Source organism: Pituophis catenifer, unplaced genomic scaffold (assembly GCF_029215685.1).
Source record: "Pituophis catenifer annectens isolate HBS135680 unplaced genomic scaffold, rPitCat1.0.hap2 SCAF_4, whole genome shotgun sequence".
Classification (NCBI taxonomy): Eukaryota; Metazoa; Chordata; class Lepidosauria; order Squamata; family Colubridae; genus Pituophis; species Pituophis catenifer.
Genome location: NW_027256884.1, coordinates 101,816,892 through 101,843,988, shown reverse-complemented (window position 1 = coordinate 101,843,988; position 27,097 = coordinate 101,816,892). Strand labels below are relative to the sequence as shown.

Genomic DNA, 27,097 nt, shown 5'->3' with positions numbered 1-27,097 from the left:
TTTTCTAGAAAAGGTAAAACAAGGCTTGTTTCTAGAGAATTTCTGAAAGTAAATCTAAGCTCCAAATGAAATCAAGCCAAAGGGTATACATTGCCCAACCCTAATAGAATGCTCTCTCTATATATATGTGTGTGTGTGTGTGTGTGTGTGTGTGTATAGTTAATATTTCGGGTTTCTTCCCATGTAATTGTGGATATACCCCTAACGATGTTTCAACAGAATCTCATCTGCCATCATCAGGCTTATGTGAGGAGTCTTTTGCAGTAACTGCCGTTACTATTTCAAATCTGGTGCTGGTAGTCTGGGATGGCTCCACCTTTTCATTCTGATTGGTTGGGAGTCCCAGTATGTGTTTATTGGCTTGGCTTCGAGCCTATGGTCGGTTTTTCTCCACTAGGTGGCAGGGCTTCATCTTTGTGGCTGGTTTGAATATGATTTGGTTGGGATTTGTACATGCTTTTTGATTAATACTTGATCTATGTTTTACATTTGGGGTTAAGATTCGTCTATCTATGAGAGCAGGTTTCCAAATAGTAGGCAGACGTGAAGTGTCATCCCGTTTATTCATGCAATATGGTCTTTATTAACTATATATTAACTATACACACATATATACCCGTGAAAACTTACATAGACAAATATATATATATGTGTATATATATATATATGTTTTCTGAGGTTTTCGCGGGTGTTTGTATATAGGTATTTGGTTATTCGGGTTTTCTCCCGCGTAAAATTGGAGGTTTCTTGGCAACATTTCGACGAAGTCTCATTCGTCATCTTCAGGCTGGTGTCTTCGGCTTCGTGCTTCTAGGAGCAATGTGTGTGATCGCAGCTGTTTCTTCCTTTTAACTGCCAGTGGGGATGTGAACTGATTGGGTGGCGGCTTGGCTGTGTTCTGATTGGGTGGAGGTGTGTTCTGATTGGTTGGAGGTTTGGCTGTGCTCTGATTGGATGGGAGGTTGGCTGTGCTCTGATTGGATGGGTGTGTGTTCTGTTTAGGTGGGGGCTTGGTTGTGCTCGGGTTAGTCTGAGCAGCAGGGGGATTTGAGCTGGTGAGCTGTGTTGCTGTTGTTTGGCTTTGTGTTCGTGGCCGTGCTACCTCTTCATGCTTCATGTATGGATTGGGGGGGTTTAAAGGGGCTAATGATGCAGCTGTGGTCTGGCTTCTGGTCCGCGGTCATGCCTCATCCTCAGTGTGGGTTTGAGTCTGCTTTCTGCGTGGATGTGTGGTGGTTACATCCTGTGTGGCTCTCGTGAGTGTGGGTCTGGTGTCATTCTTTGTGTTAGGGACTCATTTGTCAATAAGGGCAGGTTTCCAAATGGCTGGTAGGCGGGAGGTATCATCTCGTTTATTCATGCTGTGTGGACGTTTTTCTATCTCGATGGCTTCTCTGATTATTCTGTTGTTAAAGTGTTCAGTTTTGGCGATAGTTCTGGTCTTTTTAAAGTCAATATCATGTCCTGTGGCTTTGAAGTGTTGGACCAGGGAAGAAGTTGGTTCCTCTTTTTTGACTGAGTTCTTGTGTTCTTCAATGCGTGCACTTATTCCTCTGTTGGTTTGTCCGATGTATGTGGTGGGGCAGGCGGTGCATGGGATTTCATATACTCCTTGATTTTCTAACTCAATTTTGTCTTTGGGGTTTCTTAGGATGGTGGATATTTTTCGGTTTGTGCAGAATGCTGTCTTGATGTTGTGTTTGTGGAGGATCTTGCTGATTCTATCTGTGGTGCCTTTTATGTATGGGAGGAGGGCTTTGCCGTTTTCTTGTTCTCTGTCTTGGATTTTAGTGGGGGTTTCTTTTTTGATTAGGTTGGTAATCTTATTTCTTTGGAATCCATTGGATGTTAATACGTTAGTGAGAGTGTGTAGTTCGGTTTTTAGGTGTTGTTCGTCAGCTAAGCGTTTTGTTCTGGAGATGAGTGTCTTGGCTACGGAGTTGATCTGTGCTGGGTGGTGGTGTGAGAGTGCATGCAGATAGCAGTTTGTGTGTGTTTTCTTTTTTTTTTTTTTTTAATTTGATTTATATGCCGCCCTTCTCCGAAGACTCAGGGCGGCTTACAATGTGCTCAGCAATAGCCTTCATCCTTTTGTATATTTATACAAAGTCAGCTTATTGCCCCCACAACTGGGTCCTCAATTTACCTACCTTAGAAAGGATGGAAGGCTGAGTCAACCTTGAGCCTTGGCAAGATTCGAACCCTGCAGTAATTGCAGGCAGCTGGTCTTAATAACCAGCTTAATAACAGGGTGCCTTAAACCCCTGTACTACCAAGGCTCTTTTGGTAGATGGTGTGTCCTAGGGAGCCATTGGATTTCCTGTAGACTAAGACATCCAGGAAGGGAAGTTGGTTGTTTGCTTCTGTTTCCATGGTAAACTGTATTTTGGGGTGTAGGCCGTTAAGATGTGTGAGGAAGTTGTCCAGTTTTTCTTTCCCATGTGGCCAGATTATGAAGGTGTCATCTACGTATCTGAGCCAGAGTTTGGGTTTGTGATCAGATTTTTCTAGAGCTTGGGTTTCAAAGTGTTCCATGTAGAGGTTAGCAATGACAGGTGAGAGGGGTGATCCCATGGGTGCTCCTTCCATTTGTTTGTATTTTTGTCCGTTATCAAATCCCCCTGCTACTCAGACTAATCCGAACACAACCAAGCCCCCACCTAAACAGAACACACACCCATCCAATCAGAGCACAGCCAACCCCCCATCCAATCAGAGCACAGCCAAACCCCCAATCAATCAGAACACACCTCCACCCAATCAGAACACAGCCAAGCCCCCACCCAATCAGTTCACATCCCCACTGGCAGTTACCAAGAAACCTCCAATATATATATACATATACATATACATATACATATACATATACATATACATATACATATACATACATACATACATACATACATACATACATACATACATATATATATATATATATATATATATATATATATATATATATATTTCAACAGATCCTGTGCAGTATTCTGTTCAGTTGTGCTAAATGTACTCAAGGAAGTATCCCAGAGGGCTTTGTTCTGAGAACATGTACCACAATTCCATCTTGCTTCAAGTCTTTCCTAATGACTTTTCATTCTAAGATACACATTTTTCTTATATATATATTTCCAACAAAAACTGACTATTCATATTCTGTGGCTACTGTCTGAAAAACTATTACATTGATTCATGTAAAAATATAAGGAATCCCTGAGGAAATAATCCTTAAAAGACGGAACATAGATAATAAGGGGGAGAAATCAGACTAAATAATTTTGCCATTTTGCTGTCATCTGATTGAATTGATACATCCTTCAATCTTTCATGAAATATGTTTCTCAGACAAAGGACAAAGAAAAGGAGGGAGCTCATATGTTGTCAATGTCACTGATGAGATCATATTCTTGGATTAGAAAACTGAGGTAACTGCAGAAACACTGTAAGAAAAAAAAAGGCTGAGATGCATTTACTTTTTGTAATAGTAATAGCCAAGTCTCAGTGGCTAGCCAATATTACTGGCTTGTAGCCATTGAATTCATTTCTTTATTGGCAGCTTTCCACTACCAATTACATTGACAGCTTTTTTTTGCTCAGTGACTTGAGACAATATTGTATACCATTTTTACAGTAAGAGTCAGAACCTTTTGAGGAATATCCACGAATTTCCACAAAAACTTGTTTCATTTTTTCCACTTCAAATGTTTGCACTTTTCTTTGTCCTTTTTACAGCAACGTAGGATAAATTTTATAACGTGCTCTCAAATCATTGAGCTAAAGGAGAAGAACTCACATTGTAGAAAATAAATAAACAGAAGGAATTATGAAGAGAGCAAGTAAAACTGAAATTTCTCTTTCTAAATATGTCACCAGAATTCAAAAACAAGTTCTCTTAAGTGTTTCTCTTTGAATATTCAGATACATTTTCAAGATTAACAAGATGTCATGCCTAGTTATGATGCCTCTACGTCTTCCTTCCTTGCTCCTACACCAATCCTTTAATGCACCAGAAATATGTGGGAGACAAAAGGGAGGTAACATCATTTTATATCAGAAATATCAACTAAAGCACAATTTCTCTGATAGGAAATCATTACATGTCAATTTCCACTTAGAGAAAAGTTCTAGTTTTGTCCTTGGTGGAAGTAATTTTGAGATTGTGGGGGTTGTGTATTCACCCACAGGAAGTCTACATATAGCAATGTGATGCAGTCATTTTTGGTATGAATCCAATACCGTTTATTTACTATCTACTAAGCTACTGTAAAATGTTATCCTCCTGCAAGGAAAGAGCTATTGTCCATAAGACAAAAAATTAATAATGAGACAGGAGTGCATAAAAGGAGTTCTATAGAGTTCTACAAAATTCAGAAGTATGGACGAAAGAGCCTGACTATTTGTGGAACAATGGGACAAGGATACTCTGTTGGAGACCACAGCAAGGAGAGTTCCAGTGGCTGTCTCCATAAAGCTAATCTTCAAGAACCAGTGGAAAATACTTTCAGGACCACCTCTCCTCCATTGTTTCTGCTTAGCCTCCAGATGTAGCAAGAAATACGTACCCTGAGTCCCTTCTGTCAAACAATACCATTTTGTTGGATCCAAAGGTCATGTCTTCTCTGTCCTATGCAGCATCTGTCCTATGGAATAGTACCCTTCTTGAAATCTTGGATAGCTCCAGTTCTCTTAGCCTTTTGCAAGGCACTGATAAACTGCCTGTTTCTCCTGGCATTGTCCTAGGTAGTTAGGTGGACTCTGATGTTGAAACGTTGATGTTTTCTGACTAGTTTTATTTTTAAAAAATCTTTAGGTGATATATACAGAAGTATAGTTGTTGTTTTAAGCCCAGTATGTCACTCAGAGTCATTGTTGTGAAATAGGTGGCCGTATAAATTATTTAAATAAAGTTTTTGCTTTCCAGTTTTAAAACCACAACAAATGAACTTTCTGTTTACATCTGAAATCAAATTACTAAATGGCTAGGAAGGTCTATAGAATAAGTGCTTGACTTCAAAGGCCGGAAAGTATAAAAAATAATACTTTGTTTGTAAGAAACAAAGAAAAGAAACTAGTGTACATCCATATGAAGTTTGAACCTGCTGTTGAAGAGATGTTGACAAAATTGACAGGAAGTTTGTCACTGTTTTAAAATTTGGTGTATAGTTTGGCCTCTAATCGGTAATCTGAGACTATATGCTGCCACTTAGTGGAAATTAAGGAAAATAATGGTTTTTTAAAAAAAATAAAGCAATATTTGCTGTTGTTGGGAAAAATGCCTTAGAAAGGAGTGGAAGTGAGATGGGAGGGCAATAGTTCAGGTATCCAACGAGATTACAACAGGTAATCAGCTCATGGGTAGAAAGGGTAGAAAGGTATGTATATATTTGTTTTCACCATAATACATCATCATCATTTTAGCCATTGTCTATCCACTGCAGGTCTCTTCTGCATGTTTCCAACCAATATGTTCTTGAGCTTTCCTTTGCCCACAATACTCGCTCTATCTTGTTTTAGGTCTCTTTTTTGGATTTTTTTTTTAATCTAGTGGGATCCATTCTATGAGACTACCTTAGTCCACCTGCCATCAGTTCTTCTCACTATGTGACCAGCCCATTTTCATTTCTTTCACTCTTTTGATGCCATCATATATTTTCCTTTGTTCTTTAATCCATATGCAGGACTTTCTATCTTGTCTTGTGATGCCAAGCATGTATGGTATGTTTCCATGGCTCTTTGTGCCACTCCTAGCTTTTGTACTAATTGTGAGGTTAGTGTACATGTTTCGCTGGCATATGTTCATTTTCACTATAAGTATACTCATTATCTGAATTTCTTTTGAATAATTTAATGATTGATTCGTTAAATTTGTATTGATGCATTACTTCTGGCAACCAAATAATTAATTCTTCTAACTTGTTGTCATTTGTTTCTTGAGAACCCAGTATCACTTGATTCTCTTCAGTTGCCTCATTTATCTAATACTTAGTTCCCCTACTCTACAAAATTGCAAATAATACAGATATACATCTGTCCTATTACTAAATTCTTCCTATTTAGCAATGCCCACTCCCATTTTGATCCTACCAATCCATGTGTTCTATATTAAATAGTATAATCAAAGAAACAGAAAGTATCATATAAAACTTAAGAAATTGTTCCTGAATGATGGCTTGAAGTTTTGAGAAACTTGTGGAAATAACCTGAACAAGTAATCATTAAAAAAATTAACTTTTAAAATCTGCATTTATCGCGATATGTCTATAATGTTCCTGCATAATTTAATTTTCTGAGAAATTTTGTTCTATTCTGTGTGGGTTCTGTTGTTGGAGCCAGGCAAAAGTTATCCAGAAGCTAAAACCATCAAGTCAAGCTACAGGAGGGAACAATAAAATCACAAATACAAGGATGTGGAAAGGTTGTCACAATTCGGCAACATGTCGCTTAATGGACTATAATCCAGAGTCCATTTATTCTGTCACACTGTCACTGAACTAAATGATACGCATTACAAGAAAACAGGTTTGCAAGTTTACTGATTCCAAATTCCTTATGCATTTTGCCTGCCATCCTCTTAGTCCAGTTTCTGTTCATAATAAATTGCTTTTGGCAACTAGAACTGCAAAGTTTATTATTCATTCAAACACTATGCCCTTCTTGTATGGTCAGCCAGAGGAGACACTGATTTCTCATGAGATGTAAAGACCAATTTGAAAGAAAATGATTCAAAATCATATTTGTCCCATCTCCACTGAAATCATTCGGAATTAAGCCAAAAATCATCCAGTTTGGCTACTTAGCCTACTTTAGACTTTCAATGGTTATCAACCTTTAGAATGTGTGTTCCCCTAAATTCAATAGCTAGTATTATTTACACAAACCAAATGTATGAGTCATAGAGACAGTGCATGTACTATACATCTATCTTGACATTATATTTCCTACTAAAAAGACAAGAGTTATTTCTGGATACTTGAAATATTAATTTAACTCTTTTGTATAAATGTTATTTCTACCCCAGATTGACAGCTATTTCAAATCATGCTGTTCAGATATTTTTACTGATTAATATTTCATTACATACCTACCCTTGACCTTGATGTTATCACAAGGATTTTTGATTTTATATTCTTACCATGGAATTTACCATACCACTTTGACTGCCTATTTTATTCTGCATTAATCTCATAAACAGTCAAATTATGGCTTAATTCCTCATTTGCTCACTACTCGTCTGTATTATAAAATAGCTTACCCACATGCTGTTATAGCATACCTGTTTTCTCTTCATTTTGGCTACTCACTGCCGTGTCTGTTTGGGGTTGCGCTGTTGCCTTGGCAGTAGCATCTTCTGCAGCACTAGGGGAGACGGCAGTGGTGGCAGTGGCAGGCACATCGGCTTGTTTGGGTTCCTCCTTGACTTGGGCTTCATCAGCCTTCAAGGATGGTGAATTATCAGTGGAAGCTTTAGTGGCACTTTCAGTGGCAGCAGGATCAGGCTTTTCCTCCAATGGAGTAGCAGGAGTAGTGGCCTTTGGAACAGGTTGCTCTGAGCCACTGTTGGCAATGCCATCTGCCTGCTTTTCATCTGCTGGGGTGTTTTCCCCTTTGCTTCCATCTCCAGGTAGGGCATTCTCAGTTGGAGCGATTTCTGTAATAGCAGTTTTGCCATCTGCCAGACCATTGGCAAGGACCTCCTTCTTCTCTCCACCTTCAATATCAGTAACTGGGGCATCTCCCTTCTTCTCTCCCTTGAGCTTTTTCCTTGTTATATGTCCACGGAAGCTAGCCTGAATTTTGATGGCTGCCTTATGAGCTTTATCTTCTGGTTTGATGCCATCTTGTTCAATCTTTTGGTCAATGTCATCATTTTTTTCAACCTTTGAAATTAAGGGGAAATGAAAAAAAGGGAAAACAATTAATTAACAATTAATTCAAAATGTTTCCACCCAGCAATAAAAAGATAGTTATGATATTTGCATAACATATTGCAAAGGACACAATAGCACAGTAACATAACTCTTGTTGTGTCTTGTGCTTTTAAATTGGCTGTACACTGCCCTGAGTCCTTCAGGAGAAGGGCGGTATAGAAATATTATTATTATTATTATTATTATTATTATTATTATTATTATTATTATTATTATTATTATTATTATTTATTGGTTAATCTTTAGTGAGATTCACAGCCTTTGAGGCTGGTTAATAGCTCAGCAGCTCGAGTCCTAACCAAGGACCTAGGAACTGTTAAGGTATCGTCGGAGGATGTAAGCTGTTCCGAGTAAGGTGGTTTTTTGTAGAGTCAAAATGTTCAAGTCCGGCAAATTTAGAATTTCTAAATAGCGGGGTAGCCCTTTGGGTATTGCTCCGAGGGCTCCAATTACAATCGGGACAACACACGATTTCTTTTTCCACAGTCGCTCAACTTCAATTTGTAAGTCCCGGTACTTTGTGATTTTTTCTTGCTGCTTATCTTCAATTCGTGCATCACCAGGTATTGCAATGTCAATGAACCATACTTTTTTCTTTTCAACTATTGTTATGTCAGGTGTGTTGTGGACCAAGTGCCTGTCAGTCTGAATCCTAAAGTCCCACAAGATCTTGAGTTTCTCATTCTCTAAAACTTTCTCAACCTGATGTTCCCAGTGGTTTTTGCTGTACTCAAATCCAAACTTCTGGCACAATTTCTGGCACAATTATTATTATTATTATTATTATTATTATTATTATTATTATTATTATTATTATTATTATTATTATTATTATTATTATTATTATTATTATTAAAAAGTGAATTAATGTTCTTTTTGCTTGAAAAATACATAGTTCACAAATGTACAAATGTTAAATTGCTAATGCCCATATAATTGAAATATAAATGTCTCTTCCACCCCATGTTTTATAAGCAAATAATATTATAATATGATTATATTATCATTTAATCTGGATTGCTATTATGCTGTAGAATACAAATTACTAACGGTTTCACAACAAATGCATACCCTAAGTAGTATTTCTATTTCAGCATTCTATAAACGTATTGTACAGGGAATCCAATTTGTGCAGGTATGATGTACAACATTTATAGTAACTTTTTCATCTTATTAAGCAGCTACAGGCTTATGGTCTTGGTTTTTTTTTCATTCCATGTCTAGCACAAACTAATAGATGATGATACAGGAACTTATTTATCTGTGCAATGTCCACACTTGAGATAGTCTTGTGCATCATACCTTACACAAACATATCCCATAAGGTTTTAAGGCTAAACCATAAGGTTTAGCTATGCATATTGGCAGGGTAGAACAACTCTGATCAACCTGAAAGCAATGGGAGTCTCTTTTGAACATTATCTCAAGATTCAAAGAAACATTTTCATTCTATTCAACCTATTCAAACATACAAGAACCCAATTTCAGTTTGAATGTTTAAAAAAAACCGGTAAAGATTCCTTCAAGTCAAACCTGACATGTGATTTCATGTGCTATTTCTCCATAGTTTTGTTGGCAACAATAAGGAAGTGGCTTGGGCACTGCCTTCTTTAGTAGTGCTAGGAATCTTCAACCAAAAAACATTAAGCTACTACTTCATCTTTTTCATTTTAAATATTTTCTTAAGGAAAAATTCTGGAATAGATTTCAGGGATAGAAAGGGCCTATTGTAGCCAATACAATAGGCCCTTTTATTTTATAAGTGGATAAGATAGGATGTTTGAGAAATTCAATCTTTTTTTATCAATTACAAAATCTTTAAAACAGATTTCTATAACAGAGAGGGAGGGAGAGATTCCATAATCCTCCAATTCCTTTAATAGTTACAAATATACAAAACACACTATTTGAATTACATTTTCTTACATACTTAGCTGGAACAAATATTTGCCAAAACAAATAAATAAAACAGAACAGGAAGAGCATATCTTTAGCGGAAAACTTAGTTTTATTAGCAATTGGCTGCATAGATGTACTTACATAACTCAATATATACATAGCTTGTAAGAAAAATGTTGTTAGTTCCTGTGACCTTAGAGGGAAAACCAGGTAATGCTTATTAGCTTGCAAATTTTAGATATGATTTTCTTCAAATAGATATTGTCCAAATGTTAGAACACAGCAAACAGGAAATGTATAAACTTCAGACTGAAATACATAACCTTAATAAAAATGATAAGAGCCCATGATTATTAATAACCTCCCAAGCAGAATATTTTTTCCTAGCTTTTTTGCTGAGATAGACCCATTGAGTGATGATTCCAACCTCCACATAGAAAATCTAAACATCCCATAAAATTAACCAGCTTCACGCAAGTTCTGCATGTTAACTTGGTCATATTTTTGCCTCTGTGGGCAAAAATCATGTAATCATGACAAGCCCTATTAGATCTGAATTAGATTCATCTTACAGAATGCTGTTAACAAAGGATCAGATCTAGTAAAAGAGAGTGAAGCAAATAAAACTAAGTCAATTGGATTAGAAAGAATATAGCCATGATTTTAACCAACAGTTGTTCGAAGTGGATTTGAATATATTAGTTTGTGAAATTAGATCTAAGCCAGTAAGTTTTCTCGCCATTACATACTTGCAAAGTTAAAATTGGCACACAGTTTGAATGCATGGAAGGATTTGATGGCAAAAGTCACAAAAATAGACTATATTATTAAAACACACTTTGAAGTACACAGGATCAAGTTTTATTTGCTTTTATTTATAATTTATTAAACTGTTCCATTCTAAAGATCTCTAAGCAGTTCATGAAAAAAAACTTGTAGTTTTTTTCATAATTAAAATGAGCAACTAAACCTCTGAAATTCATCATTGTTTTTAGCACCCTTCAGCTAATAATGGTCAAACAAGTTTCAACCAAACTTGTTGAAACTTATAAAACTAATAGAGAAGAACAGAAACAATGTTAATAAAAATAAATCTGTTATTTACATATATTTAATATAGCAGGATCCAATCTGTGTCGGTCACTGGGACCAGAGATTTAGTCTTCTGAGCTTTCAGACTCGTCTGGACCCCATTTTCAAAATCTTCTCTACCGCTCTCTAGAATACATTCCTCTAGAGCCAAGTTTCCTGAGGTTTGGCTCCAGCACGAGTCCAAAAGCTCAGAAGACTAACTCTCTGGTCCCAGTGACTGACCCAGATTGGATCCTGCAACATTATCCTAGGACACATATATTCATCTTCATTTGTGATATTTAATATATGTTAAATATACTTTATTCATTAAACATGAAACTCAATCAACTGAACATTCAAAAATGCATCACAAATACCAAATGTTCAGACTGGATTTGTTATTTTTATCCACTTATCAAGTCTTTCCCAAGGACTTGGGTTAAGCAGATGATGTTTTATGTTGTTATGTTCAAATTAGCAAATACATTAAGATGACCTCTCAATTACATATTTTCCTTTACAAAGTGGCCTAACCACCATATTTATCAAATCATTAATTATAACTTTTGCTTAGAAACCGTGTTTCCTTGAAAATAAGACCCTGTCTTATACTTATTTATATTTATTTATTTATTTATTTATTTATTTATTTTTTATTTATTTATTTATTTATTTTTCAAATTTCTATACCGCCCTTCTCCTTTCGGACTCAGGGCGGTGAACAGCCAAGTAAAACACTTTATATACAAAAATTAAAATAGATTTAAAATAATTAAATAATTTGGTCCATAGTTTAAAACATTTCAATTTAAAACCAATTTCAATTTTTAAAAACCCATCATAAAATCATAAAATCAGGACAGCCCGGCTAACTGAAAGAGATAGGTTTTAAGGGCCCGACGAAAAGTCCGGAGGTCTGGGATCACTCGTATCTCTGGGGGTAGATTGTTCCAGAGGGTAGGTGCCACCACAGAGAAGGCTCTCCCCCTGGGGGTTGCCAGCCGACATTGTCTGCATTTAACCCCGAAATAAGCGCTTGGCCTTATTTTTGGGGAGGTCTTATTATTTTGGGGCGCGTGAAGCAAGATGGGGCTTCTCTTGCCGTCTTACCTGATTCCCAGCTCTGTGTTTAAATATTTTTGGGGAGGGCTTATTTTCGGGGGAGAACTTATTTTAGCGCATGCACTCAAAAACCGATTGGGCTTATTATCAGGGGATGTCTTATTTTCAGGGAAACAGGATATGTAGATTTCTGGTTCATTTCTAACTATAATCCAAACTGCCAGTTCTGACTTAAAGATCTAAGCTGCTTAGTATCAAGTTATTTGGGTAAACATTTTAAATTAATTTATCATGATCAGTCTTTCTTAGATGAGGTGATGATGACAAAATACAGAACCTCTTTGGTGGTAGCACTACTTTAATTTCCTTTCCAAAGAACTGGTCTTGACCGCAATGTTTCTTTTTCTACAATAGTTTTAAGAGCTATTTTTTCTTTGTATAGGCTTTCAAAATTTCAGATGATATTTTATTCTGCATTTTATCTTCTATTGTTATGTCAAACTTTTATTTTGATGTTATTGCTTCTTTATAGAATAATCCAAGACTAAAGATGAGGAACACAATATATGCCTTCCTATCATCTGTTGTTACCCTGAAATATATTTGTTTAATATTCCTACATTAACAGATTAGTTTCTTTGAAGTATGAACAAAATTGTCAATCTATAATGATGACATGATTTATTGCTTAGATTTTGTATTCTGTTTTCTTCTAGAAGCCCCAAGGCAAAGTATTGTCCAATTTATTCTAATTTTTTTTCTCAGAAAAACAACAAATTAAACTCAGAAATAGCAGTCATCTTCAAGCATTAATTTCATTTAAACATTTCTTGAACAGGATTTAAATGTGAGTTAAGCTCTGTTCTGATTCATATAAGTTATTTTGGATGTATTTTGTTGAGGTATATATAATTAACCAAAGGATGCTAGAAAAATACCTGGAACACCTACTTAAAGGAATCATACGGTAATCCAATACATTTTCTTCATGTTTACTATTAAATGCTTCCATACTTTACTATTAAAAATGCTACTATGGGAGTAATGGCAAAGGAAGACAAGTGTACACGTGAAAAGTACAGTAGAACCTAAATGCTATTCTAATATTTTTAATGTATCAAAATATCAAAACCCTGCTCTAGTAACATGAATGGAATATGACGGTAAATATTTCAGCAACTCATACATTATTTAAAGACTGATATAACTGATATGCCCTCTGTGTGTAAATCTACCAGAGCAGCTGGACTGTGTATTAGTTAAAATCTTTGATTCATTCTCAAGTGTAACCCCACATATAATACATTATGGTAATCTTTGGCCAGGCATTCTGTACTCAGAAAGAACAATGTTTGCCAATCCTACCAAAGCTGATTATAGGTTGTCTGAGACACTGAAGTCATTTGTCTGTCCAGGAAGTTCTAATATATAGAATCTCCTTCTTTACAAGATTTATGTTTGCTTTCATAGCCCTTTACTGGATTTAAATATAATAAAAGAGTCATATTTGTATAGTAGTTAAGGTATCAGACTAAAAACCAGGAGACTGTTCTGTTCCTGCCAGGCACAAAACCAAAAATTGGATGACTTCGGACAGTCACTCTCTCTCAGCCCTAAGATAGAGGCAATGGCAATCTACTACTGAAATCTTGCAAAGAAAATCGCAGGTTCTTGTCCAGGAAGTCACCAGGACTCAACACTGACTCAAATGCACAAAAACGAAAGATACTAAATGCAATTAGCTGATTTAGTTATTTATATCTATATATAGTTGTTTAACTATTGGATCCTATCCTGTGGATCCTATCCTTTATTTTCTCCACAATCTCTCTAATTTTCCCCCATAATCTCAACCCTATGAAGGTAAACTTGTATAAGAGATGGCAACTTGGCTAAACTACCCCATGGATTCCATGGCTGAGAATGGACAAAGGACGCAATCTTCATGCTGCAAAACCTGTACTTCAAGTGCTAAGACAACCTTACCAGAATCTTCCCACAGTTGATATGCAATATCGAAAACAAACAAAATTTGTGGTTCAACAGCCATGAGGTAAAATGAAATCAATCTGCTTTCTCGAAACTGATCATATTCCTTTCTAATCCCTCCCTAAGAAGTTTGAATGTATGAGATGAACCTCTGGTCCCTTCATCATGATTCCCTTCTAGCTTCAAACTAATAAAATAAAGTTATTGCTACTTCCTTGCCTACAAAATGTAATGGAAGGAACTGACCTGGTGAATTAAGATTACAAACAACTATGTTTCAATGCAAAAAATGCTTTATTTATTCATGACTGACTTTTTCACTCAAAAGGGATTCGCTAGAAATGCCATCTTTGCTACCTAGTTCTTCATAATTTCCGCCACTAAAGTCAGGATGTACAAGCAAGTAAAGAATTCAGCCCAGCTGTGGATCAATTCTCTACCCTGAAATGAGAAACAAAATATGTAATATAAGTGTGGGATGAGATAGTTCTGAAATATACTTCTCAGCATCTTTTATTAGATATGATTGTTGTATGTTAACAGTTGCAACATCTGACAGGTTTTTCATCCCTTGTATTAATGATCTGTATATTCCATACAAATATCATAAACAATACAGAAATATCATATGTTTCCTTTAAAGAATCATTCATTTGGGTTTTAAAAATAATATCTTCTTTCATGACCATTTGAGATTGTGGTATGTTTAAGGAACTTAAGGGGAAGGAAAAAACCCCCAGCAAAATCTGTAGAGTGTTCATTCAATCAATCAGAATAGAGCTGGAAGGAAACTTGGAGGTCTTCTAGTCCAGGGGTCTCCAACCTTTTGGACCTCAGGGACCACCAAATGCATAATTTCAAATCCCATGGACCACTGGGAGGGGGGAGGCTCGCCGCCTTTCAGGCCTACCTGTCTGCTTCTGCAAGGCCTCCAGGTGGGAGGCCCAAAAGAAAGTGCGCGGTCCAAGCACAAAGCCTGGAAACCTCTTTTGTGTTCCTTCTCTCAAGAAGCTTGGTCAATCTGAGTGAAGGAAAACGAAGACGAGCAGACTGATGGTGGCTTGCTAACATTGGTGGGAAAGTCGGTCCCATATTCCAGAGCTGTAGTAGTCACAGGACTGGTCCTTTGGTCAACCTGGAGCAGCTCCTCCACCTGGGTGCACCAGCCTTCAGGGGAGCTGCCGGCAGGCCGGTGCACCCAGGTGGAGAAGCTGCTCCAGGATGACCAAAGGGCCAGACCTGTGACTACTACAGCTCTGGAATATGGGACCGGCCTGTGATGGGGCTGGAAATCTCCGCCATAGGGGGTGGCACTGCAATGTGCAACTTTGCAGGTGGTGCAACATGCAAAAAGGAGTGCATCCCTCACTGGCCGGAATGAGGTAATGGTGCTGTTGCGAAGGGAGCAGCCCAAGCGGCGGTGGCGATGGGTGAAAGGTGCAGGAGCGAAGCACTACTTGCATTTGTGCAGCATCAGCATTCCACCTTCACCAGCGGAATATTTGCGCCAGCTGGTGGTGCCAAGGCAGCCCTCGTCTTTTGCCACTTGGGGCTCAGAGCTGTAAACCGTGTCCGGGAAGCATTACAGCAGAGAAAAGAAGAAGCTGGAGTCAACCCAACTTTGCTGTCCATTGCGGATGCTAGATCAGCCCCCTGCAAACTCTCATCTCTTGAGGAGCCCAGCCAAAGTTTCCTGCACTGCTTCAGTGAGCATTCCTCGGGAGACAAGAGTTTAAGGGGGCCAATCTAGCATCCGGGTTAGCTACAAGAGAAACGTTCATTCTCGGCCATATTTGAGATTTCTAGCTGCAATGGACAGCAAAGCTAGTGTTGACCTCAGGGGGTTGTCTCTGCTAATAGGCAGCCAAGCTAACTGCCTGAGGGACCCATCCTGACCCTGGGAGTCAAAGTGCTGAAGTGCGAGCTGCGTGGGAAACTTCGACCGGGCTTATCGAGAGAAATGCAAAGATTTCTCTGCGGACCTCCAAAATTTTCTCACAGACCACAAGTGGTCCACGGACCACCAGTTGGTGACCACTGTTCTAATCCAATCCCCTGCTCAAGCAGGGGACCCTTTTAGGTAGATGGCTGTCCAGTCTTTTCTTAAAAACCTCTAGTGATGAAACTCCTACAAATTCTGAAGGCAAGCTATTCCTTTGGTTAATTGCCCTCACTGTTAATTCCAGGTTGCTTGATTAGTTTCCATCCATTGTTTCTTGTCTTGCCTTCTGGTGCTTTGGAAAATAAGTTGACCTCCCCCCCCCCCCACCCAGCATCTCGAATACTGGAATACTACTATCATGTCACCCTTAGTCCTCCTTTTCTCTAGATTGGCCATACTCAATTCCTGCAAATGTTCTTGATATGCTTTTGTCTCCAGGCCCTTAATCATCTTAGTTGCTCTTCTTTGCACTTTTTCAAATCTCAACATTTTTTTTGTAATATGGTGACCAAAACTGGATGCAGTATTCCAGGTGTGGTCTTACTATGGCTTTATAAAGTGGTACTAATACTTCACATGATTTTGATTCTATGCCTCTGTTTATGCAACCAAGAATTGTATTACCTTTTTTTAGCTGCTGCCACACACTGCAAGCTCATGCTTAAGTGATCGTCCACTAAGACTCCAAGGTCCCTGTCATAGTTACTGTTTTTGAGCCAGGTTTTGCCTAATCTGTACTTGTACATTTTTGGTTTTCACTGTCTAGGTATAAAACCTTGTTTTTCTCCACATTAAATTTCACGTTGGATAGAGCCCATTGTTCAAGTCTGTCAAGATCTTTTTGAATCCTGAGCTTGTCTTCTGGGATGTTGGCTATTCCTGCCAGCTTAGTGTTATTTGCAAATTTGATGAATTCCCCTTCTATTCCCTCATCTAAATCATTTATGAAGACATTGAACAGTACTGGGCATAAGATGGAACCTTGTGGTACTCACTGCTTACTTTCTTCCATGTAGACATAGTACCATTAAGGACTACACATTGAGTATGGTTTTTCAGCCAGTTACAAATCTATCTGGTGGGGAAGCTGTCTATCCCACATTTTTCTAGTTTACCAACAAGTAGGTTGTGGTTTAGTCACTTTGTCAAGTAATGAAATAAATCAGTTTGTCATGATCTATTTTTAACAAACCCATGCTGGCCACTAGTTATAACTTTATTTCTACATGTTCACAGATCTATTTTTTTATTATTTTGTCTAGTATCTTCCCATGTTAGGCTGATTGGTCTCTTTTTTTATTTTCCTTTTTTGAATATGGGAAAAGCATCAGCTCTTTTCCAATCTTCTGGTAGTTCCCTGGTGCTCTAGGATTTTTTAAAGATATGGTACAATGGTTCTGAGATAACATCTGCCAGCTCCTTCAGAACTCTGGGATGTAATCCATCACCAGGTCCTGGTGATTGATATTCATCAAGGTTAGATAGGTGTTCTCTTATCATTTTCTTGCCTATTTTAATTTTTGTTTCTAGTCTTTCTTTTACAGTTATGATTTTGGGCTATAGCTTCTTTTTGATTGAAGACTGATGCAAAGAGTGAGCTCTGCTTTCTTTCCATTGTCTGTTACTTCAATCAATGAGAATAGAGCTGGAAAGAACCTTGGAGGTCTTCTAGTTTAACCCCCTGCTGAAGCAAGAGATCCTGTACCATTTCAGGTGTTTAGTGGACTGACTATTTCCTTGACTTTTTTCTTATTATTTATACTATGTTGAAAGAAACTTTTTTAAAAAAATTATCTTTGACTTTTGTTGCAAGTCTGTTCATTTTGAGCCTTTGCTTTGTTGGTGGCCCTAAGCAAGAAGGTTGCTGTTGATAATTTCTTTCAGACAAAACCTCATCATATATGTGCTCTAAAGTACTTTATACTCCTCTATTGGGAAGAAAAAGCAATTTTTGTTGACTTCCCTATTTATTATCTCGGCCAATAGCATTTATTCTACTTACCCATTGTTAATTCCATTCTCCAATTAATATTGCTAAGATTTTTCTTTCCTTTTCTAGGTTTCTGCTAAGTTTTTCTTGTTCCTGCTCATGAAGTATATTTATGATTAATTACAGTTTCCCAGTTCAGGAAAGACCTCAGGGACTCTATTGACATTTTTACCTATATGTCAATAGTATCATAATTTACATAATTTACTATGTGATATTGTCTGGATCTATATATGGAAATGAACAGCAATTATGAGTCTACTTCCAAGGTTTTAATTCATCAAAGAGCATATAAATTACTGGAGAACAGCAGCACTCCTTCTGTCAACTGTTAATTCAGGTTCAGTTAGGAAGGCAGCAATATCACGACAACTCAGGTATCACTGAAGGAAAAGAAAGCTTATCAGCACCATCATCTCCTAAAATAAGAATAAAATAAAATCATATATTATAACTTTATATGTCAGCATCAATGTCCCAATCAAAAACAGTTTTTCATAACCCTGTGGAAAGAGAACAGGTTGTTTTCACTCTTGGAAAAAATAAGAAGGTATTAAAAGTAAAGGTTCCCCTCGCACATATGTGCTAGTCGTTCCTGACTTTAGGGGGCGGTACTCATCTCCATTTCAAAGCCAAAGAGCCAGCTCTGTCCAAAGACATCTCTGTGGTCATGTGGCCAGCATGACTAAACGCCAAAGGCACACAGAACGCTGTTACCTTCCCACCAAAGGTGGTCCCTATTTTTCTACTTGCATTTTTTATATGCTTTCGAACTGCTAAGTCAGGGGTCAGCAACATTTGGCTCTTTCATCCCTCTGCTGGGGCTCCCTGTCCCTGGTCAGCATAATTTTGAGAGGAGCTTCCGGTTAGCGGGTGGAAGCATGGCATGCCAGGAGGAGACTCTATGACAATTGACGGGTTTTCCAGTCAGCTCCACAATTGATAGGGCTTTTGGTTAGGACAGGTAGAGGGAAAAGGACACTGCACTAGGAGGAGACTCTATGGTGGGGGAACCGGACTTCCGGTTGGCTCCAGAATTGAACGGGGGGCTTCTGGCTAGGACCTCTGTGGCTCTTTGAGGGTTTAAGGTTGCCAACCTCTGTGCTAGGTATTAGAAAATAATAAATACAAGCAACTTGCACGTGCTCTTTTTAAATCTACCTCCTCTTTTTATTTCTTAACTGAAGCTTGATGTAGCTTTCGGGGAGGGGGGAACAACATGGCCCTATTTGTCAGGATATTGAAAAACAGTCAGACTTCATAAAAAGTTGTTTCATAGGTAATCATTGGGAAAATAAGGTGAAAACGAAATGGCCTTATATTGATTTCTACACTTAAACTTAGCAGAATTGGTTATTACTGATATACTGAAAAAGAAACATTATCCAGTATATTACCGATATCACTATTCATACCTACCTACCTATAAAGTATATGTAATCAAAGAAACTGCCCTGGAATGAGAAAGCAGGCAATTGATGAAACTACGTATATGTTTGCAGATAACTGCAAATGAAAAGCTGAGAAATCCAAGAGAAAAATATTCTGCCAATTGTATAACATGAACACATGAGGCAGGAAAAAAATCACACCTTTTGAGGTGTTGAAGTAATTTAGCACCGAGAACACTTTCATTTAACCTAGCTAAACAGTGTGAGGCACGAGGGTAGAAAATGACAGCAGCTTCCATCTCTACCATGTCACAGTATGCTAAGAGAATTGTACATGCCAAGATGATATTTCTATTTAAAAAATGGAAAAGAACCATTTTTACTGATCCTACAGTACAATAACTAACTGAAAAAAATCTGAAGCCTACTGTGGAAAGTGGGTCTTCCATGTTCTTGATATTTCAAACAACACACACACATACATACGTATTTTTTTAAGGCAGGGTAAGTATGATTGGTATGCTATATCAGTGATATGCTATATCTTTTCGGCACTGAGTGTGCTGGAGCACCGGAACCCGGAAGAGAGCAGCTGGCTGGTTCGCATACGCACAGCAGCCAGCTGCACTTCCGGGTTCCTGTGCTAGCATGCATGCCAGACATGTTCTCTTTCGAGTTCTGGTGCACATATGCCAGTCTTCGACCAGCTGGCCGGCACATATGCATGCGCCAGACCCTGGAACAAAGCAGCTAGCTGGTGCGCATGTACCCCAGACCAGCTGGCTGGCGCACATGTGCATGACAGAACCCGGAAGAACAGCTGGCAATGGCGCGTGTGCCCACAGAGAGGGCTCTGTGTGCCACCTCTGGCACACGTGCCATAGGTTCGCCATCACGGTGCTATATGATTCATACAAGATATGTTATTTGGATTTATTTCTGTGGATTCTTTCACCTATACAAAGATTTCGAGATTCAATATGTCTGTGGAAAACTACTTATCAGATTTATAAACCATGTCAAAACAATCAAGAGATACACTGTCCCATCTTTATAGACAAGAGACAAATTTATTTCTGTTACACTGAACACAGCATAAGAAAAACAATCTTGTTGCCTAAACATATGTTTCTCATTTGAAAGTAGAGTATTGACTGGAATTCTTGTGTTTTTACTTTACCTTTATTCTTAACAAATCTTAATAATCAAGAGCTCAGACAAACATGTTGTTTGTATTAACTATTCCCAGCCCAGATTCCTATAAGAATGTGATGATATGGCTTGTTAGATAAGGATAAATTCAGATAAACTTTTGCCACCTCTGTTTGCCGCTTCTGTTTTTCAATTTGATATTTTAAGGAGAAAATAATTCCAAGATAATATATTTTATATGAATTTTATATTCTGTTTTTCATTAAACACACAAAAATGGTACTATAAAAGCAATGGTGAAATCTAATTTTTTTTACTACCGGTTCTGTGGGCGTGGCTTGGTGGACGTGGTGTGGCTTGGTGGGCATGGCAGGAGAAGGATACTGCAAAATCTCCATTCCCACCCCACTCCAGGGGAAGGATATTACAAAATCCCCATTCCCACCCCACTCTGGGGACAGCCAGAGGTGGTATTTGCCAGTTCTCAGAACTACTCAAAATTTCCACTAACGGTTCTCCAGAACCTGTCAGAACCTGCTGGATTTCACCCCTGTATAAAAGGGTAAATGGATCAAATGAATTGTAAACACAAATTAAAATTTATGGAAGTAAAACAACTTCTATAATAGCATAATAAATCAGTTCTAAAAAGATAAGTAAAGGATATATGTAGAAGAGAACAGGTGTTTAAGAAAAACCCAAGACTGTCCAAGGTCCATATAACTTGTAGAACTTCCCCAAGATGTTTTTTTTTTTTTCATTTTTGTGCATAGACAACAGATGGGACTATTTTAAGACTGGGTGGGTGATTTAAAACTGGGTGGGCGAGAGGGAGTAAAGAGCAGAATAATTATTTCAAAAAATCATTCACACTGAAGTGAGATTTCATTATTGTTATTCTTAAACTCAGAATTATATTATTGTTTGATTTAATGTACAAGTATATAAAACAAATAGAATTCTCTTTTCCGCTTTTTCTATATCATCTACATTGGCGTTTTCAAATTTGGTAACTTTGGTATTTCAATATCCCAATATTGAATTCAATTCTGGGAATTGAAGTTCATTTAGGTTAAAATTGCCATGTTTGAAAACACACACACACATCTGAATCTACCATGTCAAGTGGATAATGAAGAATTCTCTCCCCACCCCCAATCATTTGATATTTACTTGTTTCTCAAATTTCTACACATCCGTTTCATCTAAGCGAGACTGGGAAGATATTAAATATTCAACTTCAAATATTGCTTTCAAGTGCTGGGTAGTGGAATAAAGTTGACAATGTTGAGTTCAGATGGCATGGAAAAAGTGAAAATAAAAAGAGTGGATAATATAGATCAGTGATAGCTAACCTTTTCTGGACCGAGTGTCCAAAGTGTGCACACAAATGCACGTGCGCCCCCGAACCCCCAAAATGCAATATGTGTGCCCCCCGTGCATGCTCCCTGCCCCCCACACGTGTGCATCCCCCACATGCACCCCGCCCCTGCATATGCGTGTGAGGCTCCCCGCATGCACTCTGCCCTCGCATACATGTACGTGCACCCCCCTCCGTGCACTCCACCCCCCATGTATGCGTGGCAGAGACCTGAAGACCAGCTGGCTGGCAGGAGGCCTACATGCATGTGCAGTATAGCTGAACTGGGGCAACAATTCACGTGCCCACAGAAGGTACTGCGTGCCACCTCTGTCACCCGTGCCATAGGTTCGCCATCACGGCTATAGATGCTTCTCTCTAGTTACTATTTCATGTAAAGCTACCCACTGTTTCTTTCTGGTTGAAGAATTGGATTTGATTCAGTTATCTCAACCTCAATCAAACCATGAGAAGGCAGTAATTGAATGGACCTTATGTTGATTAAATTTGTAGTAACAACAGGATTGCCATTATTTGTTGAAGTATGTAAGAAAACCCAAAAGGCTGAAATAACTCTTGGGATTACATTGCAGCTAATTGGTTCATCTGCCATGAAAGAAAGATATTGCTCCATCTGATTGTTTCGAATACTGAACAGGCTTTGGATGCCTTCTGGCCTCCATGTGTGAGCCTGAACAAACAAAATATGACAGCAGCTTTATAGCAAGACACAAGGATAACCAACTTAATAATGAAGGATTCTGATGTCCAGTTGAATGGAATATGCATATCTATGTTTCAAATCAAATAGCCCCAAACAAAAGGAAGCCAAAGAAAAACCAAATAATACAAACTTGCAGTTTGCAGGTATACAAAAATGATGCTGACACACTAGCCTCTGTCCATATGATTTAACCTTGAATTTCAGTATACCCTGATAGTGCTGGTGTTTTCACTAAGCCTAATAAATAGAAGCTGCTGAATTCAGCAAAGAATTTTCCCCAGCCCTTATTTATTTGTATTTTTAATATTTCATGTCACTGGAAATAAGAATGATTAACTTTCCAAATACTATCCTACAGGTTTCTTAAAATTAGACAAATATGTCAAGCAGTTAAAGAAAAGGAAGTTATTAAATGATTATTTTTCTTTGTTTAAAGAAAATATGTTGGTTATCCATATAATTTCAAAAAATCATTCACACTGAGGTGAGATTTCATTATTGTTATTCTTAAACTCAGAAACCTGGCTGGGGGGAAAAACACAGAGACCTGATTATCTGCTTATTTCCTCATAAGTAGCCGGTCAACAAGAAGTTTTCTAATGTGAAATAGAATAAGAATGATGAAAGATCAATAATGATAGAAAACAGAAAAGTAGGGTGAGACTCATAATAGAAAGGGAAAGAAAATGGGCAAAAGGAAGAAGAAAAATGGACAGTGAAATATACTATGTGAAGTAGAGGTAAAGCTGTAATGCTAAAAGAGAAGTTCAAAAAGAAAACTGAATACAAATTTGCCCAAACCAGAAAAACAAAATGGTTGCTGCTTGTGTAAGCATGATTCATTATGTGCTTTTACAGTGGTTCCCAGATAGCAGCTACATTGGTCCCAGGAATTGCTATGGGTTCCAGACACTTCTTCATTAAAATTTCCCTTGGCTAGCCAGATTTTCTCTCCAAGCACAGCTGGTGGTAGCGTGCCTCCATGGAATTAGCCTTGTCAGAGAGAATATTGATTTGCAAGTTGATGTATTAATGCATGGCTGCTTCTGGCAATGCTTCTTTCTCCAGCCTGGATAATACTAACCTATTACTAAACAGTCAGGAAGGGTGTATGGCTCAGTGGTTGATGGAAGGTGGAAGGGCTATAAAATTTGCTAAAAAAAAACAGTCTCTTGCAGGTAATTTTGCCATGGCATGCCCTTCCTAATACTCCCTATGCCCACTACAGCTCCCAAGGAATAGGACTTCCTAATGTAAACTTAGAATTATTCATAATTTTTTGTTAATGGTTTTTTTTCTGGCCTACCTTGTCCATCTCTTCTTTGGCCTTGGACCTAAAGCTTCATTGGTTGGCAATATGGTCTAAAAACATTTGAATCCCTACTAACCCAATTTATTTCACAAGATTTGTATGAGAATTAAACGCGAAACTATATGCACACCAAGCTGAACTGCAGGAAATGGGTAAAGCAAGAAAAAAAGGGTGAGAGCATAGATAACAATAGACAAAGAATAGCAATAGCACTTAGACTTATACACTGCTTCATAGTGCTTTACAGCACTCTCTGAGCGGTTTACATATTGCCCCCAATAATCTGGCTCCTCATTTTATTGACTTTGGAAGGATAGAAGTCTGAGTCAACCTTGAGCCCATCAAGACTCAGCCCTTGACCCTTAATCCTTGACCCCCAACCTAGAATTAAGAAGAAATTTCCTGAAAGTTACAACAATTAATCGGTGGAACTTGCCTTCAGAAGTTGTGGATGCTCCAACACTGGAGGTTTTTAAGAAGAGCTTGGACAACCATTTGTCTAAAATGGTATAGAGTTTCCTGCTTAAGTGAGGCTTTGGACTAGAAGACTTCCAAGGTCCCTTCCAACTCTGTTATTTTGCTGCTCTGTTAGGATCAAACTCCAGGCTGTGGGTACAGTTTTCCTACAATACTATATTCTAAACACTGCACCGTGAGTCTCTTTAAACCACCAGGAATAATCATGACTATATTCGCACACCACATATGATTCACATATCATATTACAACACAGCACTCAAAGGAGATATGGCATCAATTCTACTTTAAAATAGCTTAGACAGCCCTCTTAATAAAAATCAATAAAATGAGTATTTTTTAAAAAAGCCGACATCCTGTAAATTCACTAAATCTTATGAGCTTAACTGTCTCACAGCTTGCAGAATTTTAATTTTCTTATAAGATTTAACCTTCTGTTAAAAAGATAAATTGAGGGGACAGTGGACAAACTATAGTATATGACCATATAAGACAGGCCAAAGACACAATCTTGGAACCTGTGACTAATCTGAAGGGAGAACCAATTTTGTTCACATCTGCTTTTTCTTTTACCAAAGCTCCATGGCTATTTTGCCTCACCAAAACAATCTTAGAATACCACATCTGGAATTAAGTAGTGGAGTTAAAATCCCAGCTAGAAACTAACAGACAGGAAGAAGTTTTAGTCTGTCTGTCTGTCTGTCTGTCTGTCTACCTATCTGTGGATTTTATATATATATATATATAATTGAGTGAATCCTCAAGATGTCACTAGATCATACTGAATGCAATTAATGTATACCATTTTCCCTCACCAGGATTTTGGCAAAATCTACTTTTATATAATTACTTTGCCTTGTAAGTAATACTGACAAAAATGTCAGTAGAGGTTTTTCTTTAAATGTCTTACTGAAGCTGTTATTTGCAACTTTCAGTCTATTTAAAAAAAAAATACTTAACACCATCCATTGGCATGAAACTGCTCAGGTTCTTCAAAATTGGCATTTACAAAGATTGTATAAAGCAATCAAAAGTGTAATTTGGCAACTGTAGTGATATGAGAGAAGTGCCTGTCCTTGACCTGCTAATTTGGCTATGCCCTCTAGAAATCTCTACTGCTTCAAAGGTTTTCTTCAGTTACCACTTTGGTTCGCTGGCAGCCTCAGCATACAGTAAGTGATCTCTGTGCACAAATGGGGCTCATTTTTGCTTAACTGTTGTCAGATCTAATTTGACAGTGTGAAGCAATGCACATTGGAGGAAGAAAAAAATAAGGCTAATAACATAGGTGCAGTAATAGGACTTGTTATAATGATATCAACTAATAATATTAGTTGATATAGTGATATCAATTAATAATAGTGATATCAACTAAACTGGAAACAAATTGTGATTATGTTTTAGTGAAACAAACTCAACTTATGGCTTGGCAATGGTAGTGAAATAAGATATATTAGACATGATTTTAAAAAAGGTCTGTCTGTGTGTATACACATACACTAAAGGCATATATATATATGTCTTTGCTTCCAATTTGCTGCCAATTTGGAGCCAATTTGCTTCCAACATTAAATGTCTAAGGCTGTTCATACTAACCAGTGGTGAAATCCAAAATTTTTTACTACCGGTTCTGTGGGTGTGGCTTGGTGGGCGTGGAGTGGCTTGGTGGGCATGGCAGGGGAAGGATACTGCAAAATCTCCATTCCCTCCCCACTCTTGGGGGAAGGATGTTGCAAAACGTCCATTCCCACCCCACTCTGGGCCAGCCATATTTGCCAGTTCTCTGAACTACTCAAAATTTCTCCTACCAGTTCTCGGAACTGCTCAAAATTTCCACTACCGGTTCTCCAGAACCTGTCAGAACCTGCTGGATTTCACCCCTGATACTAACCCATTCACGTTTCAGAAAATTCTGTTAAAGTGACCACACTCAAATGTTTGAATGATAGTGTTTACAGCTAGCAAATATGCACAGTCCAGTCCATAAATACACCTGAATCCATGTACAGTGAAGAAGAAAAACTTTTTTAAAAAAGCAAATTAAGTTATATAACTTATTCTTCAAGACTGCACTCAAGACTGAACTCTCTATTTAAGGGACCTAAAATAGGAAGTATATTTTCAGTATCTGATCAGGGTTGCCGAGAATCGGGTGGCAAATATATTTAATAAATTATTATTAAAACAATATCTTGATTTCTCCTCTAATTCTTGCCTGGTATAGGCCTGAAATGGAAACAGCTTCAACTAGCGAGGTGATTTTTTTTTTTTTTTTTAAATCAAGAGCCTTGCAAAGAAAGCAGTTAATATGACACAGGGGAAACAGATTACCTGGAGGAAATAATTTACCCCAAACAAACCCAGACTGCTTGGGGCTGAAATCAATTCCCATAAGCTTAATTGGCTGTATCAATTAACACAATTTTAGACTTTGTTTGTTCCATGTTGTACAGCATGGGTATCAAACTGGCGGTCCACGGGCTAGATGCGTCATGCTCAGGCTCCGTGTAGGTAAAAAATGTCGTGAAATGTCACGTTACGGCAATGTGATGCCATGAGTTTGACACCCGTGTCCTACAGAGTCCTTGTGTCTTTTGATTAAAGACTTAACAAGAATGTAGGGATGGCTTTAAGAGAAGAGTAGATAAATTCATGAATGATATATAAATGAATACCTGTCATCCATATCAACCCTAGAGCAGAAAGTTTTGGCCTTTTAGGATTGCTTTCCAAAAGGTCATTAGATAGGACAAACAGCTGAACAAAAATATTTATTTCATATTAATAAAATGACATT

General features: G+C 37.8%; 1 protein-coding gene across 1 annotated transcript in view; it reads right to left on the bottom strand.

Moving 5' to 3' along the window:
• Positions 1 to 27,097, bottom strand: part of GAP43 (growth associated protein 43) — a 71,521-nt gene that overhangs the window by 25,611 nt on the left and 18,813 nt on the right. Inside the window, exon 2 of the mRNA XM_070943829.1 lies at positions 7,274 to 7,877. Coding sequence (XP_070799930.1) covers positions 7,274 to 7,877 — 604 coding nt within the window. The remainder of the gene's footprint in view (positions 1 to 7,273; positions 7,878 to 27,097) is intronic.